This window comes from Hemibagrus wyckioides, linkage group LG18 (assembly GCF_019097595.1).
Source record: "Hemibagrus wyckioides isolate EC202008001 linkage group LG18, SWU_Hwy_1.0, whole genome shotgun sequence".
Taxonomy (NCBI): domain Eukaryota; kingdom Metazoa; phylum Chordata; class Actinopteri; order Siluriformes; family Bagridae; genus Hemibagrus; species Hemibagrus wyckioides.
Genome location: NC_080727.1, coordinates 3,709,147 through 3,727,500, shown reverse-complemented (window position 1 = coordinate 3,727,500; position 18,354 = coordinate 3,709,147). Strand labels below are relative to the sequence as shown.

The 18,354-nt window shown below is 41.8% G+C and overlaps 2 protein-coding genes across 4 annotated transcripts in view; both read left to right on the top strand.

Annotated features, from left to right (window-relative positions):
- entpd2b (ectonucleoside triphosphate diphosphohydrolase 2b) overlaps nucleotides 1-4,390 on the top strand; it is a 6,907-nt gene extending 2,517 nt beyond the window's left edge. The window contains exons 4-9 of the mRNA XM_058414994.1: nucleotides 1-97; nucleotides 738-965; nucleotides 1,542-1,811; nucleotides 1,912-2,031; nucleotides 3,295-3,429; nucleotides 3,606-4,390. The exon at nucleotides 1-97 is cut by the window's left edge and continues 63 nt beyond it. Coding sequence (XP_058270977.1) covers nucleotides 1-97; nucleotides 738-965; nucleotides 1,542-1,811; nucleotides 1,912-2,031; nucleotides 3,295-3,429; nucleotides 3,606-3,812 — 1,057 coding nt within the window. The 3' untranslated portion in view covers nucleotides 3,813-4,390. The remainder of the gene's footprint in view (nucleotides 98-737; nucleotides 966-1,541; nucleotides 1,812-1,911; nucleotides 2,032-3,294; nucleotides 3,430-3,605) is intronic.
- Nucleotides 4,391-6,994: 2,604 nt separating this feature from the next.
- Nucleotides 6,995-16,133, top strand: LOC131369409 (SWI/SNF-related matrix-associated actin-dependent regulator of chromatin subfamily B member 1-A). Of its 3 annotated transcripts, none has more exons than XM_058416042.1 (9): nucleotides 6,995-7,121; nucleotides 8,422-8,533; nucleotides 8,901-9,009; nucleotides 9,111-9,248; nucleotides 10,370-10,497; nucleotides 10,626-10,792; nucleotides 10,970-11,160; nucleotides 15,150-15,281; nucleotides 15,920-16,133. In XM_058416042.1, exons 1-9 carry the CDS (start codon nucleotides 7,038-7,040, stop codon nucleotides 15,957-15,959), a joined length of 1,101 nt encoding a protein of 366 aa, XP_058272025.1. In that variant the 5' UTR covers nucleotides 6,995-7,037; the 3' UTR covers nucleotides 15,960-16,133. The 3 variants fall into 3 exon arrangements, with proteins under 3 accessions (XP_058272025.1, XP_058272023.1, XP_058272024.1); XM_058416040.1 differs by having other exon boundaries at nucleotides 8,880-9,009; XM_058416041.1 differs by lacking the exons at nucleotides 15,150-15,281; nucleotides 15,920-16,133 and adding an exon at nucleotides 14,558-15,137 and having other exon boundaries at nucleotides 7,014-7,121; nucleotides 8,880-9,009.
- The last annotated feature ends 2,221 nt before the right edge of the window (nucleotides 16,134-18,354 follow it).

Here is an 18,354-nt window from a genome sequence, read left to right as displayed (position 1 = left end):
TCCTTTCAAATATCAAGGTGCGAGAATCTTGAGTGGGAAGGAGGAGGGAGCATACGGATGGGTCACTGTCAACTACCTGCAAGAAAACTTCATCAAGGTCTGAAATTGTTAGAATTGTTAGAAATTCCTCCCGTGGATCCTGTGTATTATTGTTTTGTTTCTACACCGATCAGGCATAACATTATGAGCAGTGAGAGGTGAAGTGAATAAGACTGATGATCTCCTCATCATGGCACCTGTTAGTGGGTGGGATATATTAGGGAGCAAGTCAACATTTTGTCCTCAAAGTTGATGTTAGAAGCAGGAAAAATGGACAAGCGTAAGGATTTGAGCGAGTTTGAGGAAGGGCCAAATTGTGATGGCTAGACCACTGGATCAGAGCATCTCCAAATCTGCAGCTCTTGTGGGGTGTTCCCGCTCTGCAGTGGTCAGTATCTATCAAAAGTATCCTATTCTTTAAGTCCTGTAAATTGCAAGATGGGACCCATGGAGGCTTACAGAACCTAAAGGACCTGCTGCTAACATCGTGGTGCCAGATATCACAGCACTCCTTCAGGGATCTAGTGGAGTCCCTGCTTCAAGGGGTCAGGGCTGTTTTGGCAGCAAAAGGTGACCAACACCATATTAGACAGGTGGTCATAATGTTATGCCTGATCGGTGAAATTGCTCTGACAATTGTGTGCAAACACTGCCATCTTGTGGTCACAACAGGTTTTTTCATATTGTTTCTCCTCCAGTATGGCTTTGCAGGCCGGTGGCGTAATGCAGACAGGGACACTTTTGGAGCACTGGATTTAGGAGGAGCATCCACTCAGATTACATTTGTCAGCAATGATGAAATTGAGGATTCGGAGAACAGCATGACTTTGCGCCTCTACGGCCAGAACTATTATCTGTACACACACAGCTACCTGTGTTACGGACAAAATGAGGTTCTGCGCCGGCTCCTGGCCCACCTGCTTACGGTACATACTATCTTGAAGACCACCTAAAGCAGGGGTGTCCAATCTTATCCAGAAAGGGCCAGTGTGGGTGCAGGCTTCCATTCCAACCAAGCAGAAGCTACACCTGATTCCAATTGGCTAATCAGTAGATCTTGGCTTTCAGTGGACTCAGGCGTGGCTTCTGCTCAGTTGGAATGAAAACCTGCACCCACACCGGCCCTTTGCGGATAAGATTGGACACCCCTGACCTAAAGTCTCTTTTATTATATACTAAAGTTTGTAAAACCCCAAATGCCGGACATTGCAAACTACTGTAATGATTGATAATGTTAATAATAATCCCACTCTCCAGTCTCACTCAGAAAACGACCGATTACAAAATGTAATTACAGATCTCATTGGGATGAGGGATGTGGTAGTTTAGTGGTCAAGCTGGTGGACTACTGGTCAGAAGGTTGTGAGTTTGAATCCCAGGTATACCCATCTGCCCTATAGGGCCTGTCCCTCACAGGAGTGTATAAGATCTTTACACACTGCAGCTTCAAGAGTCCAGGATGCTCCAGTCATTTTATCTGTTTTGTTTTGTTTTTTTTCTAGACCCAGGACATCACAGGCATCGTGCACCATCCGTGCTACCCCTCAGACCACAGTGAGACCCTGAACATGCAGCAAGTGTTTGAGTCGCCTTGCGTTACATCACAGCGTCCTGCTTTATATAACACCCAGGCTTCCGTGATCATACAAGGCACGGGCAACTACCAGCACTGTCTGGGGAACATCACCGAGATCTTCTCCTTCCAGAACTGTCCGTTCTCGCAGTGCTCCTTCGACGGAGTCTTCCAACCCAACATCAGTGGCAGGTTCATGGTACAGTATGTGATTTAAAAATTTGTTAAACATTCAGTATTAGAGTATTTGTAAGCAGTGATTTTTTTTAGGTATGATATGTTCTGCTTTTCCCTTTTAGGCGTTTTCAGCTTTCTTCTACACACGCAGCTTTCTGAAGGGTAGCACAGGCATTGCCATCAGAACCCCGGGTCACCTCCGGCAGGCCGCTCAGGCTGTGTGTAACTTGACCCTTGTGAAGGTACCAGAGTGCATCAGAGTATATACACCAACCAGGCGTAACATTATGACCACCTGCCTAATATTCTGTTGGTCCCCCTTTTGCTGCCAAAACAGCCCTGACCCGTCCTGCACTGTGTATTCTGACACCTTTCTATCAGAACCAGCATTAACTTCTTCAGCAATTTGAGCAACAGTAGCTCGTCTGTTGGATCGGATCACACGGGTCAGCCTTTGTTCCCCATGTCCATGACCCTGTCTCCGGTTCAACACTGTTCCTTCCTTGGACCACTTTTGATAGATACTGACCACTGCAGACCGGGAACACCCCACAAGAGCTGCAGTTTTGGAGATGCTCTGATCCAGTGGTCTAGCCATCACAATTCGTCCCTTCGTCAAACTCGCTCAAATCCTTACGCTTGTCCATTTTTCCTGCTTCTAACACATCAACTTTGAGGACAAAATGTTGACTTGCTGCCTAATATATCCCACCCACTAACAGGTGCCATGATGAGGAGATCATCAGTCTTATTCACTTCACCTGTCGGTGGTCATAATGTTATGCCTGATTGGTGTAAATGGCAATCACAGACCACAAAAACATTAATTATTTTCCTTTAGCAGCACATCTTGGTGCTTTATTTCTATTATATCACAACAATTTCTAATCAGATACCATTTTTTTTTAAAAATGTATTAAAATACGTCGTAATCTTTTTTCCCTTGAAACACATAACTTCTTGTAATCTCTTACATTATAACAGTCTGTTATTTGTCTCTACTGAGCATAACACGCCATCTTGTCCTTCATCTTGAAGACTCTTTCTAAACATTCCTAAAAAGCTGAAACATTTCCTCCTTAGCTCTGACAGTGGAGGAGTCAGAAAACACAGTATCCGTGATTAGACATGTTTTAGATCTCTTTACGTAGATCGGACATCACACGAGCCTCTGTGAATGAGTCGGTAGAATAAAAACGATAAATTTTTGAATGTTGATGCAAAGTATACAAAATTCAACGGACCAATCAGAATCGAGCGTTCAGGAGCACAAGAGCTCTTCTGATATTTAGCTCGATTTTATCTGTGATCCCTGTGAAATTAGACTTTTATTATTCACTGTGAATGGTCACTACTTAGGGTATAACATATAACACCTTTGTAGTGATTTATTTTTTATATATATATTTTTTAAAATTAGTTCTTAGTTTTTCAGAGCTAAGCTGGATAAAAAGATTTTTTTTAAATAATTTTTTTTCTATTAATAAATGTTTTCTTTATTTTAGATGTCTAAGGATTTTCCAGAACAGAAGTCGTACCTGAGGGATTACTGCGCAGTTTCTGTGTACATCCAGGTTCTTATGCTAAGGGGCTACGGATTTGACGATCACTCCCTCCCTGGAGTTTACTTTCAGAAATTGGTGAGCATCAGCTTCGAAAATCATCCTAAATCAAGTTTAACCTTAATTTAATTTCCCAGGACCTTCATTTATATTTCTCACTCCTTCCACAATTTCTGACATCTTTATTGAATAATGTGTTCATGATAAGTGTTTAAATAATAACCTGTGAGTGTGTGTGTGTGTGTGTGTGTAAGGCTGGGGACGGGGACACCGCTCTAGGCTGGTCGTTGGGTTATATGCTAAGCATTAGCAGTTTGATACCCGAGGAGACTGTGAATGTGAGACGAGCCCTGAATCCTGGAGCCTGGATCTCCCTCATGTTTCTCCTAGCAATCCTCATCAGCACCATGCTCCTCATCATCATTTTCCAAGTCTCTCGAAAGAAGAGGAGTAATGTCTGATCGTCACCACTAGGAGGCGTATAAGGATTGAGACTGCTCCTACTTGGAAATAACTGGACATTATGAACTAATTAAAGGATTTCTAATCCCATAGTCATAGCAAGACACATTTTGTTAGTTGAAGAATAATTTTAATAACATTAACCAGTGTTTGTTTGGTCTTTTGGATTGGTGTGACAGAATTCATGACTGTAAAGTTAAATAACAAACACTAAAAAATAAAAAATTCCATATGTAATGTGTATATTTGGCAGAAAGTGAACAGTCAGTTCTAAAAGCTGATGTGTTGCAAGCAGGAAAAATTGGCAAGCGTAAGGACCTGAGCCACTTTGACCTGTGATTTCTAGATGACTGGGTCAGAGCATCTCCCAAGCAGCAGGTCTTGTTGGGCGGCCCCAATATGCAGTGGTTAATATCTATGAAAAGAAGAACAACCGGTGATCCAGGGCCAGGAACATGGACCCCTGAGGCTCAGTGATGGACAAGGGGAGTGAAGACTAGGCTGTGTTTCGATCCCACAGAAGATCTCACCTCTTTTACAAAAATATCATAAATAATAAAATAATATTCTCATATCTGGTCAGTAATACAGAATTTTTTTATTAATTCCTATGGAATGATGCATGTAGAATACAGTACATGTTAAATCAAAGTCTCCTGTGTGATCCACATTCCTTTTCCTTTATCTTACTGATCTGTTGTGTAATTTTAGACGAGCGTTAACCTCTCAAGACCTTTTTGTCTGCAGCTGGGATGAAGTGAAATCCAAGACATAAGACTTCCTTCATCACATTTATAAGGGCAAAAATAAAATCTGCACCATTTACATGAACTCAGCTGTGCTATTTTAATAGAATCTGATATGAATATCTGGGTATATATATACACTATATTGCCAAAAGTATTCGCCTGCCTTGACTCGCTTATGAACTTAAGTGACATCCCATTCCTAATCCATAGGGTTCAATATGACATCGGTCCACCCTTTGCAGCTATAACAGCTTCAACTCTTCTGGGAAGGCTGTCCACAAGGTTTAGGAGTGTGTTTATGGGAATTTTTGACCATTCTTCCAGAAGCGCATTTGTGAGGTCACACACTGATGTTGGACGAGAAGGCCTGGTTCTCAGTCTCCGCTCTAATTCATCCCAAAGGTGTTCTATCGGGTTGAGGTCAGGACTCTGTGCAGGCCAGTCAAGTTCATCCACACCAGACTCTGTCATCCATGTCTTTATGGACCTTGCTTTGGTCACTGGTGCACAGTCATGTTGGAAGAGGAAGGGGCCAGCTCCAAACTGTTCCCACAAAGTTGGAACAGAGCATGGAATTGTCCAAAATGTCTTGGTATGCTGAAGCATTCAGAGTTCCTTTCACTGGAACTAAGGGGCCAAGCCCAGCTCCTGAAAAACAACCCCACACCATAATCCCCCCTCCACCAAACTTTACACTTGGCACAATGCAGTCAGACAAGTACCGTTCTCCTGGCAACCGCCAAACCCAGACTCGTCCATCAGATTGCCAGATGGAGAAGCGCGATTCGTCACTCCAGAGAACGCGTCTCCACTGCTCTAGAGTCCAGTGGCGGCGTGCTTTACACCACTGCATCCGACGCTTTGCATTGCACTTGGTGATGTATGGCTTGGATGCAGCTGCTCGGCCATGGAAACCCATTCCATGAAGCTCTCTGCGCGCTGTTCTTGAGCTAATCTGAAGGCCACATGAAGTTTGGAGGTCTGTAGCGATTGACTCTGCAGAAAGTTGGCGACCTCTTCGCACTATGCGCCTCAGCATCCGCTGACCCCGCTCCGTCAGTTTACGTGGCCTACCACTTCGTGGCTGAGTTGCTGTCGTTCCCAAACACTTCCACGTTCTTATAATACAGCTGACAGTTGACTGTGGAATATTTAGGAGCGAGGAAATTTCATGACTGGATTTGTTGCACAGGTGGCATCCTATGACAGTTCCACGCTGGAATTCACTGAGCTCCTGAGAGCGACCCATTCTTTCACAAATGTTTGTAAAAACAGTCTGCATGCCTAGGTGCTTGATTTTATACACCTGTGGCCATGGAAGTGATTGGAACACCTGATTCTGATTATTTGGATGGGTGAGCGAATACTTTTGGCAATATAGTGTATGTATATATATATATATATATATATATATATATATATATATATATATATATATAGATAGATATATATAGATCCATAAGTTCAGGGTCTGTTGATTAAACCTTAGTTCAGACTAGTTTGTATAAATCTAAGGGTGGTTTTGATCATTTTTCATAATCTACATAATGTAGAAAAGTACACTGTTTTGACAAAAGTTTTGGGACGTCTGCCTTTACACGCACATGAATGTAATATGGAGTTGTCCCACCCTTTGCAGCTGTAACAGCTTCAACTCTTCTGGGAAGGCTTTCCACAAGGTTTAGGAGTGTGTTTATGGGAATTTCTGACCGTTCCTCTAGAAGCGCATTTGTGAGGTCAGGCACTGATGTTGGGAGACGAGAAGGTCTAGATCACAGTCTCCACTCTAATTCATCCCAGAGGTGTTCTGTGGGGTTGAGGTCAGGACTCTGTGCAGGCCAGTCAAGTTCCTCCATACCAAACTCACTCATCCATGTCTTTATGGACCTTTCTTTGTGCACTGGTGTGCAGTCATGTTAGACCAGGAAGGGGTCATCCCCAAACTGTTCCCACAAAGCATGAAATTGTCCAAAATGTCTTGGTATGAAGCTGAAGCATTAACAGTTCCTTTTACTGGAACTAAGGGGCCGAGACCAACCCCTGAAAAACAACACCTATATTCAATGATCCAATACTTTTGGCGATGTACTGTATGTTTAAGGCATGAAATGTAAAATGGATTCAGAAAATTAACGCAAAAATAACACATTTTTTGATATATTTTCATGATTGCACTATATTTTGTGTAGTTATGGTGTAGTTATAGTGCTATATAATGTATTAGGTTTCGTTAATGTTTTTAATTATTTATCTATAAGAAGCACGCGCATTGTAGTGGAAGACGTTTTAAAAGATAAATAACATTTATATGTTTTTGTCACGATCCGTTTATTTATATCGTTATCGTTAACCGTAATTCGTTAAAAAATAATAAATCGATATTGTCGATAGTGCCCGTGCTCGATAGCAGTGCTCCTAGCGTTTCCGTTCCTTCGTACGGCGCATGCGCAGTGTACTGTATTGTGTCCGCTAAAGATGGCGTTGAGTAAAACATTCGGCCAAAAGCCGATAAAATTTCAACTCGAAGAAGATGGCGATTTTTACATGATAGGTTCAGAGGTACGCGTTTCGTTTGTGAACTAAACTCCCGAATGCACGTGTTTGAATGAATAATCGTTGTAGTGACCGGTTTAGACGGAGAACGTCTCGTTATTGTGAGTGTGTTGATGCTTAGCTAGCTAGCATGCTAGTTAGGATGTAGCCTCCACAATGAATGGATATGAGAAACAGGGGATTTATTTAAAGAATTATACAGTTAGATGGTATTGTTTTGGGGTTTATTTTCATACACATGACCAAATCGTGTTGTTATATGATGTGTACTAATTGATCTGTGTGCTATTTAATGCGAAATGGCTCCAAAGACAAAAATCCTCGTATGTAGTCTGCTGCTATTCTGTTCCAAGGCCCTTATTATTTAAAGAAAAGTCCTATTCTGAGACACATTAAATATGTTTATATTGAAATAATTCTGATGTGTCAAGCGTTTTTGGTGATAATCCATTGATTGGTGCAGTAATTGTTATTCCTGTAAAGAAGATGCCGGTTGTGTCCCACGGTGACGTCACACGGGGGACAGTTCAGGGGAATGTAGCGGGTTTTGTTGTTAGCTCTGTAAAACTGACTGGGGTTTATCACACATTACTGTCCAGTAATGTTCACAAAACATATTTAAGAGAAACCTGATAAAGAAATCATGGAGACGCTGGTGTATATGTTGGACTCTGTGTCCCAGAATGCAATGCAGTTATTGCAGATATTAGCTATATTGGCAAAAGTTTTGGGACACCCCTCCAAATCATTGAACTCAGGGGTTGGGCTCGGCCTCTTAGTTCCAGTGAAAGGAACTCTTAATGCTTCAGCTTCATACCAAGACATTTTGGACAATTTCATGCTCCCAACTTTGTGGGAACAGTTTGGGGATGACCGCTTCCTGTTCCAACATGACTGCGCATCAGTGCACAAAGCAAGGTCCATAAAGATGAGGGAGTCGGGTGTGGAGGATCTTGACTGGCCTGACCTCAACCCGATAGAACACCTTTGGGATGAATTCCATGATTTGGAGAGTGTCCCAAAACTTTTGGTAATGTATCTATGATATGATGAGGATGAGCTTTGGAAGCTGATCTGTTTGAGCAGAGTGCACCAACACGGAGGTGCAAGCACTAAACAGACTAAAGGATTAAAGCGCCGCTGCATCGTTTCCTTGTTCAGATTGTTTCCAATTGGCTTGTCCTCATTGGTGCCTGTTCAACAGTCCTTAGCTTGTTTAACCTGGTGTAAGTATCTGGTGTAATATGACTGTACATGACAATAAAAGGACTTAACCATTTCATGTCACATGTCCTGCTTTCTCTAGGTTGGAAATTATCTGCGTATGTTCAGAGGATCGCTGTACAAAAGATACCCGTCATTGTGGCGCCGACTCGCTTCAGTAGAGGAGAGGAAAAAGATTGCAGCATCGTCACACGGTAAGTGATTCGCTACCCTTTATCATGGCATCTTGCACAATTTAAACATATACTTATAACTTAGAGTCCAGAAAGCAGTTGTAAACAATCTATCTTCTGTTCAAAAGACATAGCTTTCACACATCAACAAAGTGAAAGATTGAGTTTTGCAAAACATGCAGCTTCAATCCACTAGATTCTAATGAATTAATATGGGGAAAAAAAGAAATTTTGGTTTTAAATCTGATATCCGTTCAACAGAAGATAGATGGACCTACGAGTCTCACTAGTGCATGCTCATTATCCAGTAAGCGCTTTTAGTCCTGCTTCTGGACAGCAGTTTGTGCAGTGTTTTATTTTGTGTTAGATCATGGTTACACAACTTTAGCCACCAGTGTGACTCTGCTGAAGGCGTCTGAGTGTGAAGAGATCTTCGAGGGCAACGATGAGAAGTACAAGGCAGTGTCCATCAGCACAGAACCTCCAGCCTACCTCAGGTAAAAGAAGCAGGAAATATTAAGCATAACATACGTGTTTTATCTCAACATTGCTATTGAAAAATAAACACGTTCTTTGTCATTTTCTCTGCCATTATCAGGGAGCAGAAGGCCAAGAGAAACAGTCAGTGGGTCCCCACACTCCCCAACAGTTCCCACCACCTGGACGCTGTGCCTTGCTCCACCACGATCAACCGAAACCGTATGGGACGTGACAAGAAAAGGACCTTCCCTCTGTGGTGAGACATGTTCCTGTTACGACTACAAAAAGCTTCATACTGAAGACTTTCCTAGTGGTGGTGGTGGAGAACATTACAAAAGCTCTATTGAATTATTTGGGCTTAGTTCTGTATTATGGGTCCTGTGTTCTTATGTTATGTTTGGGGATGTGGTAGCTTAGTGGTTAGGGTGTTATACTACTCATTGGAAGGTCGTCAGTTTAAATCCCTTGCTGCTGGGCCCCTGAGCAAGGCCCTTAACCCTGTAACTGTAAGTCGCTCTGGATAAGAGCATCTGCCAAATGCCAGAAATGTAAATGTTTGTATTAAACAGTAATAAGTCATTTTTCAGCAAGGACTCAATATCAACCATGGTCTTAGGAGACTGTAGTGGTGATATCAGTAGGGCTGGATCCGAGTTTCTGACCGTGTCGCAGAGTCCACCCTTAGTGAATTATGTTAGGCTGACAGTCCAGACACGATCAGCAGCTTGTCTTGGTTGTGCTCGCTCCAGGATCTTGTCACAAAGGGCATGTTGTTTATCAGTTTCTGCTGATGCTTTAAAAATATTAGTGCTCTTTTCTAGATGCAACTCTTTCTAAAGGATGACTCAGCTTTCTCTTCTACCCCCACATGGTGATGATTTCAGTGCACATCTGAAAAAATACAACTGTTCTTTACTCGGCCAGATGGCTATTTTTATCCTGATGTGTTTTTAACAATAAGTATATTTCTAAGATCTTAACATTGCACTTGAGCTTACTCAGTTTTGACTTTTTCTCCTCCATAAATATTGTAATTGATCTCTCTCAGACTTAGCTTTGGCTTTGAGCCTCACATCGTCTGAAAACAAATGCTTGTCTATTTTTATCCATACTGTCATTGACCCGAAGGCTCCCTGTTCCTCCATGTACTTTAAAGACTATTCTGTCAGGTGTGCATCTTCTCCTCTTCTCCTCTGTTTTATTCATACAGAGACTGCATGGCCATGTAATGACAGGGCAAAAGATCTTACATCTACCTGCTGAGATCCAAACCTCCATGTCTGATTAAAGCTTTTGAATGTGAATGATGTAATGCACAATTGGGGTGTGTGTGTGTGTGTGTGTTTTGAACGGCTTCTCTCCTCTCTCTTTTTGCAGCTTTGATGACCACGACCCAGCAGTGATCCATGAAAATGCCTCACAGGCAGAGGTTCTGGTTCCAATCCGATTGGATATGGAGATCGACGGCCAGAAGCTCAGAGACGCCTTCACCTGGAATATGAACGGTAGTTCTGCAGAACATTCCAGCACCCGCTGTTAAGTGGAAATATTCAGTTAGAGGGTTAGCAAATGGCTGAGTCTTTGTACTCATAATGCGCATTATATTGAGTCCTCTCAATCTTCTTCATTCCAGAGAAGCTGATGACACCAGAGATGTTTGCAGAGATACTGTGTGACGATTTGGACCTGAACCCCCTGACCTTCGTCCCAGCCATCGCCTCCGCCATCCGGCAGCAGATAGAGTCCTACCCTACCGACAGCATCCTGGACGAACAGACCGATCAGAGAGTCATCATCAAGGTAGGTCATCAGTACAACACACACTAAAAACGGGGAGCAAATCAAACATGATTAACTTTTACAGGCATACACATAACACAGATGTTTAGATATATAGATACGTGTACACCTATACCTGGCTGTGGAGAACTTATTTAAATATACACAGTCACATACTGCACATGTTTGCATTGCTAGCTGAACATCCACGTGGGAAACATTTCCTTGGTGGACCAGTTTGAGTGGGACATGTCCGAGAAGGAGAACTCTCCAGAAACGTTTGCGCTGAAGCTGTGCTCTGAGCTCGGCCTCGGAGGAGAGTTCGTCACCACCATCGCCTACAGCATCCGCGGCCAGCTCAGCTGGCATCAGAGGACGTACGCCTTCAGGTGAGACACACAGTCACTCACGTATACAATACCTAGTTCTAGAAATATAGACGTAATAGAGCATCTCACTGAGGGTGATACCGTGTAGCAAGCTCACAAAATTACATTACACAGGGTGAATAAAACATGCTGTGTACCTGAAGCTTTATTTCATACAGACACTCAGGTTTGACTCTTCAGTCATTGGCTATTTAATTCGGACTTGCCAACCTTGACAGTGTAGGAGCATGACGTTTTAACGTTTGGAGCACACAGCTATCACGCAAAAAATCTGTCGAGAAACAAATAAAAACAGCAGACAAATCGATCGATATATGAATCTGGAATGATTTTCGATAATAATTCTCAGCTCTAGAAGCTCCGCCCACATCCCCATCTCATATGTCTTTTTTTTTTTGTGCTGTTGTCTTATTATTATTACTATTATTATTATTATTATTATTATTTTTGAAAGATGTGCTGACTTGCCCTCACTTTTTGTTAAGATACACTATATTGCCAAAAGTTTTGCGACACCCGTCCAAATAATTGAATTCAGGGTTTGGGCTCGGCTCCTTAGTTCCAGTGAAAGGAACTCTTAATGCTTCAGCTTCATACCAAGACATTTTGGACAATTTCATGCTCCCAACTTTGTGGAAACAGTTTGGGGATGACCCCTTCCTGTTCCAACGTGGCTAATTCACCCCAAAGTTATTCTTTTGGGCTGAGGTCAGGTCGGTCAAGTTCCTCCACAGCAAACTCACTCATCCATGTCTTTATGGACCTTGCTTTGTGCACTGGTGTGCAGTCATGTTGGAACAGGAAGGGATCATCCCCAAACTGTTCCCACAAAGTTGGGGGCATGAAATTGTCCAAAATGTCTTGGTATGAAGCTGAAGCATTAAGAGTTCCTTTCACTGGAACTAAAGGGCCGAGACCAACCCCTGAAAAACAACACCTGAATTCAGTGATTCGGGAAGGGTGTCCCAAAACTTTTGGCAATAGAGTGTAAATACAGAATGTTTTGAGTTCTATATGTACTGTAGTGAAACCGTACAGCTGGACCACACATTTTCCTCCTCTAGGTCAGCAGGTCTGTGAATTAAACCACATAAAACCTCTTAGCTGTGCAGAGGAAGCAGCTGTAATGATCGAGATGTTTAGACGCTTATTTGGAGTCAAAAAACATTCACTGATTAGAGAAGGAAGGGTTTCGAGTGTAGCTGCTTCCACTCATCATTCTTTCAGTCACCAGTTAAGCACTAATGCTTCTTCTTCTTCTTTTTTTTAATGGCTCAGATAATAGCTGAGCTGCTAACGATGCCCAGACCTCACCAGAACGGCCTCTCCTTCTCGCAGAAATTTTAGAAGGCAAATTAAATGTGTATTTATTTCCATGTAAACTATACCGATGCCCTCTTTAAGCCTGGAATACACAGATGTAGAATGGAAAGGAAGATCTTTCATGTCTGTGGTTTTTCTCTCTTCCAGTTCTGTGGGAATGGTTCATTTAACTCCCAGCCTATAGACAAAACCTCATTGTGAGCAGAAATTGTTGTTTTTAATATGCTGCATTATGATTTAATAGAGATTATAAGACTCGCCAAGGCAGCACGACATAATTGATTCCATTTGAAACTTTTATAGGGAAATAATCGAACGTGACATAATGGTTGCGTGAGGTTTAAAATAAAAGCATTTTGGGGTTTTGTTCTTTCCTATTTCATGTCATTTTGTCATGACGTGATGCACTGCTAGGAAGTGATTATAAAACAAGGACTCTACGTTAACAAGATGACAAAAATCCTTCCTTAACGCACATCTGGTTTTATTCGACATGCCTGTGCTGCTACTCGATATTTTTAGCCGTGATGCAAAAACAACTAGGTTTAATACAGCAGACATCTTCGCATCAACACGGACTCAGAACTGATTATTTTGTTGTGCCTCTGTTTGTTAGTGTCCAGAATTGTTTATTAACCCTACAGACTGCACACACACACACGTGTCCTGTTTACAGTGCATCGTAAACAGGACAGTTTTCTTTGTTATTACACGTTATGGCTGCAACAAAACAATTAGTTTTATGCCGTAGTTTGGTATTTTCACCGAGCAGTTTGCTTTAATTTTTTCAATCGTTAGTCGAGAAAGACGTCTACATCACTGTCGTCTGTTATTTAACGCAGCATCGTACATTATGCTTACGTTACACAGTGTCACCTTGTTTCTCATGGTGGTACCAGAGCACGCTATTCTGAATCATATAAAGAATTGGACAAGATTTAAATAATGACCAAAAATAAATTCAGTTGTACTAAATCAGCATCTGACTTGTGAGCAGGGATCTTAAAGTTAATCTTAACACCGATCAGGCATAACATTATGACCACTGAGAGGTGCCGTGAATAAGACTGATGATCATCTCATCATGGCACCTGTTAGTGGGTGGGATATATTAGGCAGCAAGCGAACATTTTTATCCTCAAAGTTGATGTGTTAGAAGCAGGAAAAGTGGACAAGCTTAAGGATCTTACAGAGTTTGACAAAGGGCCAAATTGTGATGGCTAGACCACTGGAAAACTGCAGCTCTTGTGGGGTGTTCCCGGTCTGCAGTGGTCAGTATCTATCAAGTGTCCTTTAAGTTACTGGACGTAAAGGATCGGCTGCTAACATCTTGGTGCCAGATACCACAGCACACCTTCAGAGATCTAGTGGAGTCCATGCCTCGACAGGTCAGGGCTGTTTTGGCAGCAAAAGGGGGACCGACACAATATTAGGCAAGTGGTCATAATGTTATGCCTGATCGGTGTATTGTCTCCACTCGATAATTATAGCTAATCGTTGCAGCCATAGCACACAAAGCAGGCTCATTCTATACGTTTTCCATTCCAGTGTGAACGCTACAGCTAGTTCACTAACTCTTATCAAATTTATATTTATATATATATAATTTGTTTCCTTTCCCTTCACAGCTGATTATTTTAATAGCGTGTTATCAGTACGATAACATTCTGCATGCACCATCACATTGCTTTTGCTTTCTTTTTTTGGGCCGTTCACACCAAGTGCCTTGGAGAGATTTGTTTTGTTCTGTTTTATTTATTTGTATGCTGTATGTTTAGTTTCTGTTGCTCAGTAGAGATAAAACACCAGAAGAAAAAACATGTGATGTAATGATTTAGTATATTGGCTTTGGCTTATTTTCATTAATATTAACTTCATGTAAAACAATGCGTGGGACGTATCCATTTGAGAGCCGACGCGTTATCGGCGCACGCCGTTTTCATTAAGGGGGAAAATTTTGTGACGAAAAGGTTCTCAAGTGGATGCGTCTTAACATCTATTTTAACATCATCATTGCTTTTTGCTTTGCTATAATCTTCTAATTGTTTGCTTCTCCCACTGTCTGTTCCAATAGGTCTGATTTCAGGTCAATATACTTCAAAATTTCTTGAACTTCTCTCCCTCCTTACCCCCACGTTTACCCCCACTTCCACCTTCATGCCCTGGGAAGCTGAGTACCCTCATCTCTTCTTTTTTTGACTTTGAACTTTTACAGGGCTCGTTCCTAAAGGTTTTTCTATGCAACGAGCGTACAGTAAATTGCTTTTTAGCAGGACACCAGTGCAAAATGGTGGATCTTTTTTTTTATAGCTAATGATAAGATATATATATATATATATATAGTTAATTTATTTGAAATAGACTAACACACAGAGGTTTGGTTGAGCAAGTCATATCTCCACTGCATGTGCTAAAGTTAATGAAATATTTTAGTTTATTGCTATTTTCTGCATGACCCGTGAAATTATGATGATGTACATAGCAAGTAGAGATTGAATAAGTAATAATAATTATTAATGATAATAATTTAAAGGCATCTCTGCAGATATCCATCACCACTATGCCTTAAGGGTGACCAGTGGAAATATCATTTCCTCCAACATGCACTCATGAACTAATACGTCTGTAGCGACTTGCCGTGACCGCTTTGTGGTTTTTTTCCGTAGTGAGAACCCATTGCCGACGGTAGAGATCGCCATTCGGAACACAGGCGATGCCGATCAGTGGTGCCCCCTGCTGGAAACGCTGACGGACGCAGAGATGGAAAAGAAGATCAGAGATCAGGACAGAAACACAAGGTGAGATACAGAGATTGCACTGCGCTGATTATTCAATAAAAATGTTATGCTATTTACACACTGATCAGCCATAACATTATGACCACTGACAGGTGCCGTGAATAAGATTGATTATCATCATGGCACCTGTTAGTGGGTGGTATATATTAGGCAACAAGTCCTCAAAGTTGATGTGTTAGAAGCAGGAAAAATGGACAAGCGTAAGGATTTGAGCGAGTTTGATGAAGGGCCAAATTGTGATGGCTAGACCACTGGATCAGAACATCTCCAAAACTGCAGCTCTTGTGTGGTGTTCCCGGTCTGCAGTGGTCAGTATCTATCAAAAGTGGTCCAAGGAAGGAACAGTGGTGAACCGGAGACAGGGTCATGGACGGCCAAGGCTCATTGATGCACGTGTATGATCTGGTCCATTAGACGAGCTACTGTTGCTCTAATTGCTGAAGAAGTTAATGCTGGTTCTGATAGAAAGGGGTCAGAATACACAGTGCAGGACGGGTCAGGGCTGTTTTAGCAGCAAAAGGGGGACCAACAGAATATTAGGCAGGTGGTCATAATGTTATGCCTGGTCGGTGTATATAGAGTACTGATATTCTTTTTAATAGCTGCTGGTCACTAAACAGCTTTTATTGTGTTCCCAGGCGCATGCGGCGACTCGCCAACACGGCCCCAGCCTGGTAGAGAGAGGGAAGGTTACGATCCACCACTCGATAAGCTTGGGCATCAGAGCCGATGGATCTGCCTCTCATCACTGGGACATTTCTCACTTTGTGCTATGGTGTACTGTGTATTTGACTTGCTTCTTTTCTTTTTCTTTTTTTTTTTTTTTTTTTAAATAAAATAAACTATTACTAATATGCTGACTCTTCCTTTTTTAATACTTGTCAAGTATCATCTCTTCTAAAGAATGTGTCCATTACACACATCCTAGATTATGTTATATGAGGTTCCCAGCCATCTTTGATTTCACAAATTTGTTTGGTCAGAAGATGGTCATTTATTTTCACAGCTTCATATCAATGCTCTCGTTGTTTTATGACATAACCCGGGTTCAAAGATGTGCAGTTGTTGATATGGTGAGATTTTTAATAAACCTTTTTAGAAGGAGTCTCAGTGGTAAATCTGGGAAAGGGACAAACTTCAGGACTGCTTTAACAGGAAGAGAAATGGTGAGAGAACGGCTTTATAGCTGTTCACACGTTCTATAACATTAAATAACTTTAAACAAGGTAAAAGGTAAAACAAACCAAACAAATTCCCTTCATTCTTCATCGACATAAAAAATCATTATGATTTCTCATTACAGTAAAATACAACAACAACCAAAAAATCCAGTCTGTCTCTTTAAGCATTCAGTCTTCTCAAGCCTCCGGTAAACAAGCAGATTTTCCACCAGCTACTTTAATGTGAATGGAAACTGGAAGCAGATTAAGACCCTGAAAGTCCCTCATTCATCACTGGCTCTGAGAGATGAAATATTCTCATTATGCTTTAGTCTGTGTAATTGGTGTTATAATGAGCGATGAAGGGTGTGCCAGACGTCGTAAGGATTTCATGTCTGGATTTAATTCAGCTCTGATATGAAACAATTACGCAGTCATATACGGAGTCCAGGCTTAAAATATACTGAAAAACATTCGAGTTGTAGACATACAGACTTTTCTTCAGTGTTGAAATGAGAAGTTTTAATCTATCTATGGTCACCTGGGTCTTTATTCAATCCTGGACTGTCTAGTTTCTAGACTGTCTAGCATCCTTCTGCTATTCTATCTCATCCACCTCAACGTTTCAAGGTGTTATCTGTTCTGAGAGGCTTTTCAGCTCACCACGGTTGTAAAGAGTGCTGGTTTATATCACTGTAGCTTTCCCGGCAGTCCCATCGGATTTCTCATCAACAAGCCGTTTCCTCCGGCATTGTTTTTCTGACAATTCTGTATAAACTATAGAGACTGTTGTAAGTGAACATTCCAGGAGTTCAGCAGTTTCTGAAACACTCAAACATCTGGCATCAGCAACCCTGCCAAGATCACACTGACATTTGATATGAACAGTAATTAAAGTGCTTGACCTGCTTGATCAGCATGACTTCCTGCCCTGCACTGGGGCCACATCAGTGTCCAGCAATACAGGTATCACAGAAGAATGTGATATTATTATTATTTTTAAATGAATTCATGTAGGACTGAAGAAAATGTAACAGACCCTTTGATGATGCCGAGCTCAAGACTAATTTAATCAGCATGGCTTGCTTTCATGAGACTTAACATGTAAGCTATAAAGTAAAAGGATTTTATGGGTCATATCTGAATCCGTTCTTTTTTCTCCCCTGACATCTGGTGCTGGCTTTCTGAACTGGAGAACGCTGCAACAATCGGGCCATGACTAACGCTGACCTCAGCAGAAAGTTCCAAAGCGTTACCACAATGCAGATGTGCCTGGGACATCTGGACGTGCAGCTGGATTTTACACAAGCGTGATGCGTAATGTGCCGATCGTGATGCTCCGTAGGGGATCAAAGGTTCTGTTAAGAAACTAAGAGTTAAGTAATCTGAAGAGGAGGAAACAATCTGCATGGGATCCCCCAACGAGAGGGGGATGAGCCGGACGTTTGATTCAGGATCATTTACGGAAAAGCCTGAACTAATAACAGGTTTATTCTCACTCTACTCTGTTTGGAATCCCTCCAACATTCTGCTTGACCTTGACCTGCTTTCTCTATTTTTCTATCTTGAAAAAAAAGGGGGGGGGCAGTGGTGGTTCAAGTGGTTAAGGTGATCAGGGTTCAAGGCTCAGTGCCACCAAGCTCCACTGTTGGGCAATTGATCAAGGCCCTTAACCCTCCCTGCTCCAGGGGTGCTATATCATAGTTCTGACCCCAACTTCCTCAGCTGGGATATCTGAAGAAAAGAATTCCACTTTGCTGTAATGTATGTGTGGCGATAATAAAGGCTTTTTGCCCTTAGTTCTTCTTCTTCTTCTATTTCTGCTCAGCGTTACGGTGGGAAAAGCTTGAGAAATATGTGTCAGTGGTTCAGGTGTAAAATGCAGGGGTTTATAGGGTCAAGCTTGAGTATGT

Bases quoted from the DNA above. Each gene is read 5' to 3' on its own strand.
- LOC131369409 (XM_058416040.1), top strand. From the start codon at position 7,038: ATGGCGTTGAGTAAAACATTCGGCCAAAAGCCGATAAAATTTCAACTC. The intron at 7,122-8,421 runs GTACGCGTTTCG...TGCTTTCTCTAG, and splicing joins TTTACATGATAGGTTCAGAG to GTTGGAAATTATCTGCGTAT. The intron at 9,249-10,369 runs GTGAGACATGTT...CTCTTTTTGCAG, and splicing joins AAAAGGACCTTCCCTCTGTG to CTTTGATGACCACGACCCAG.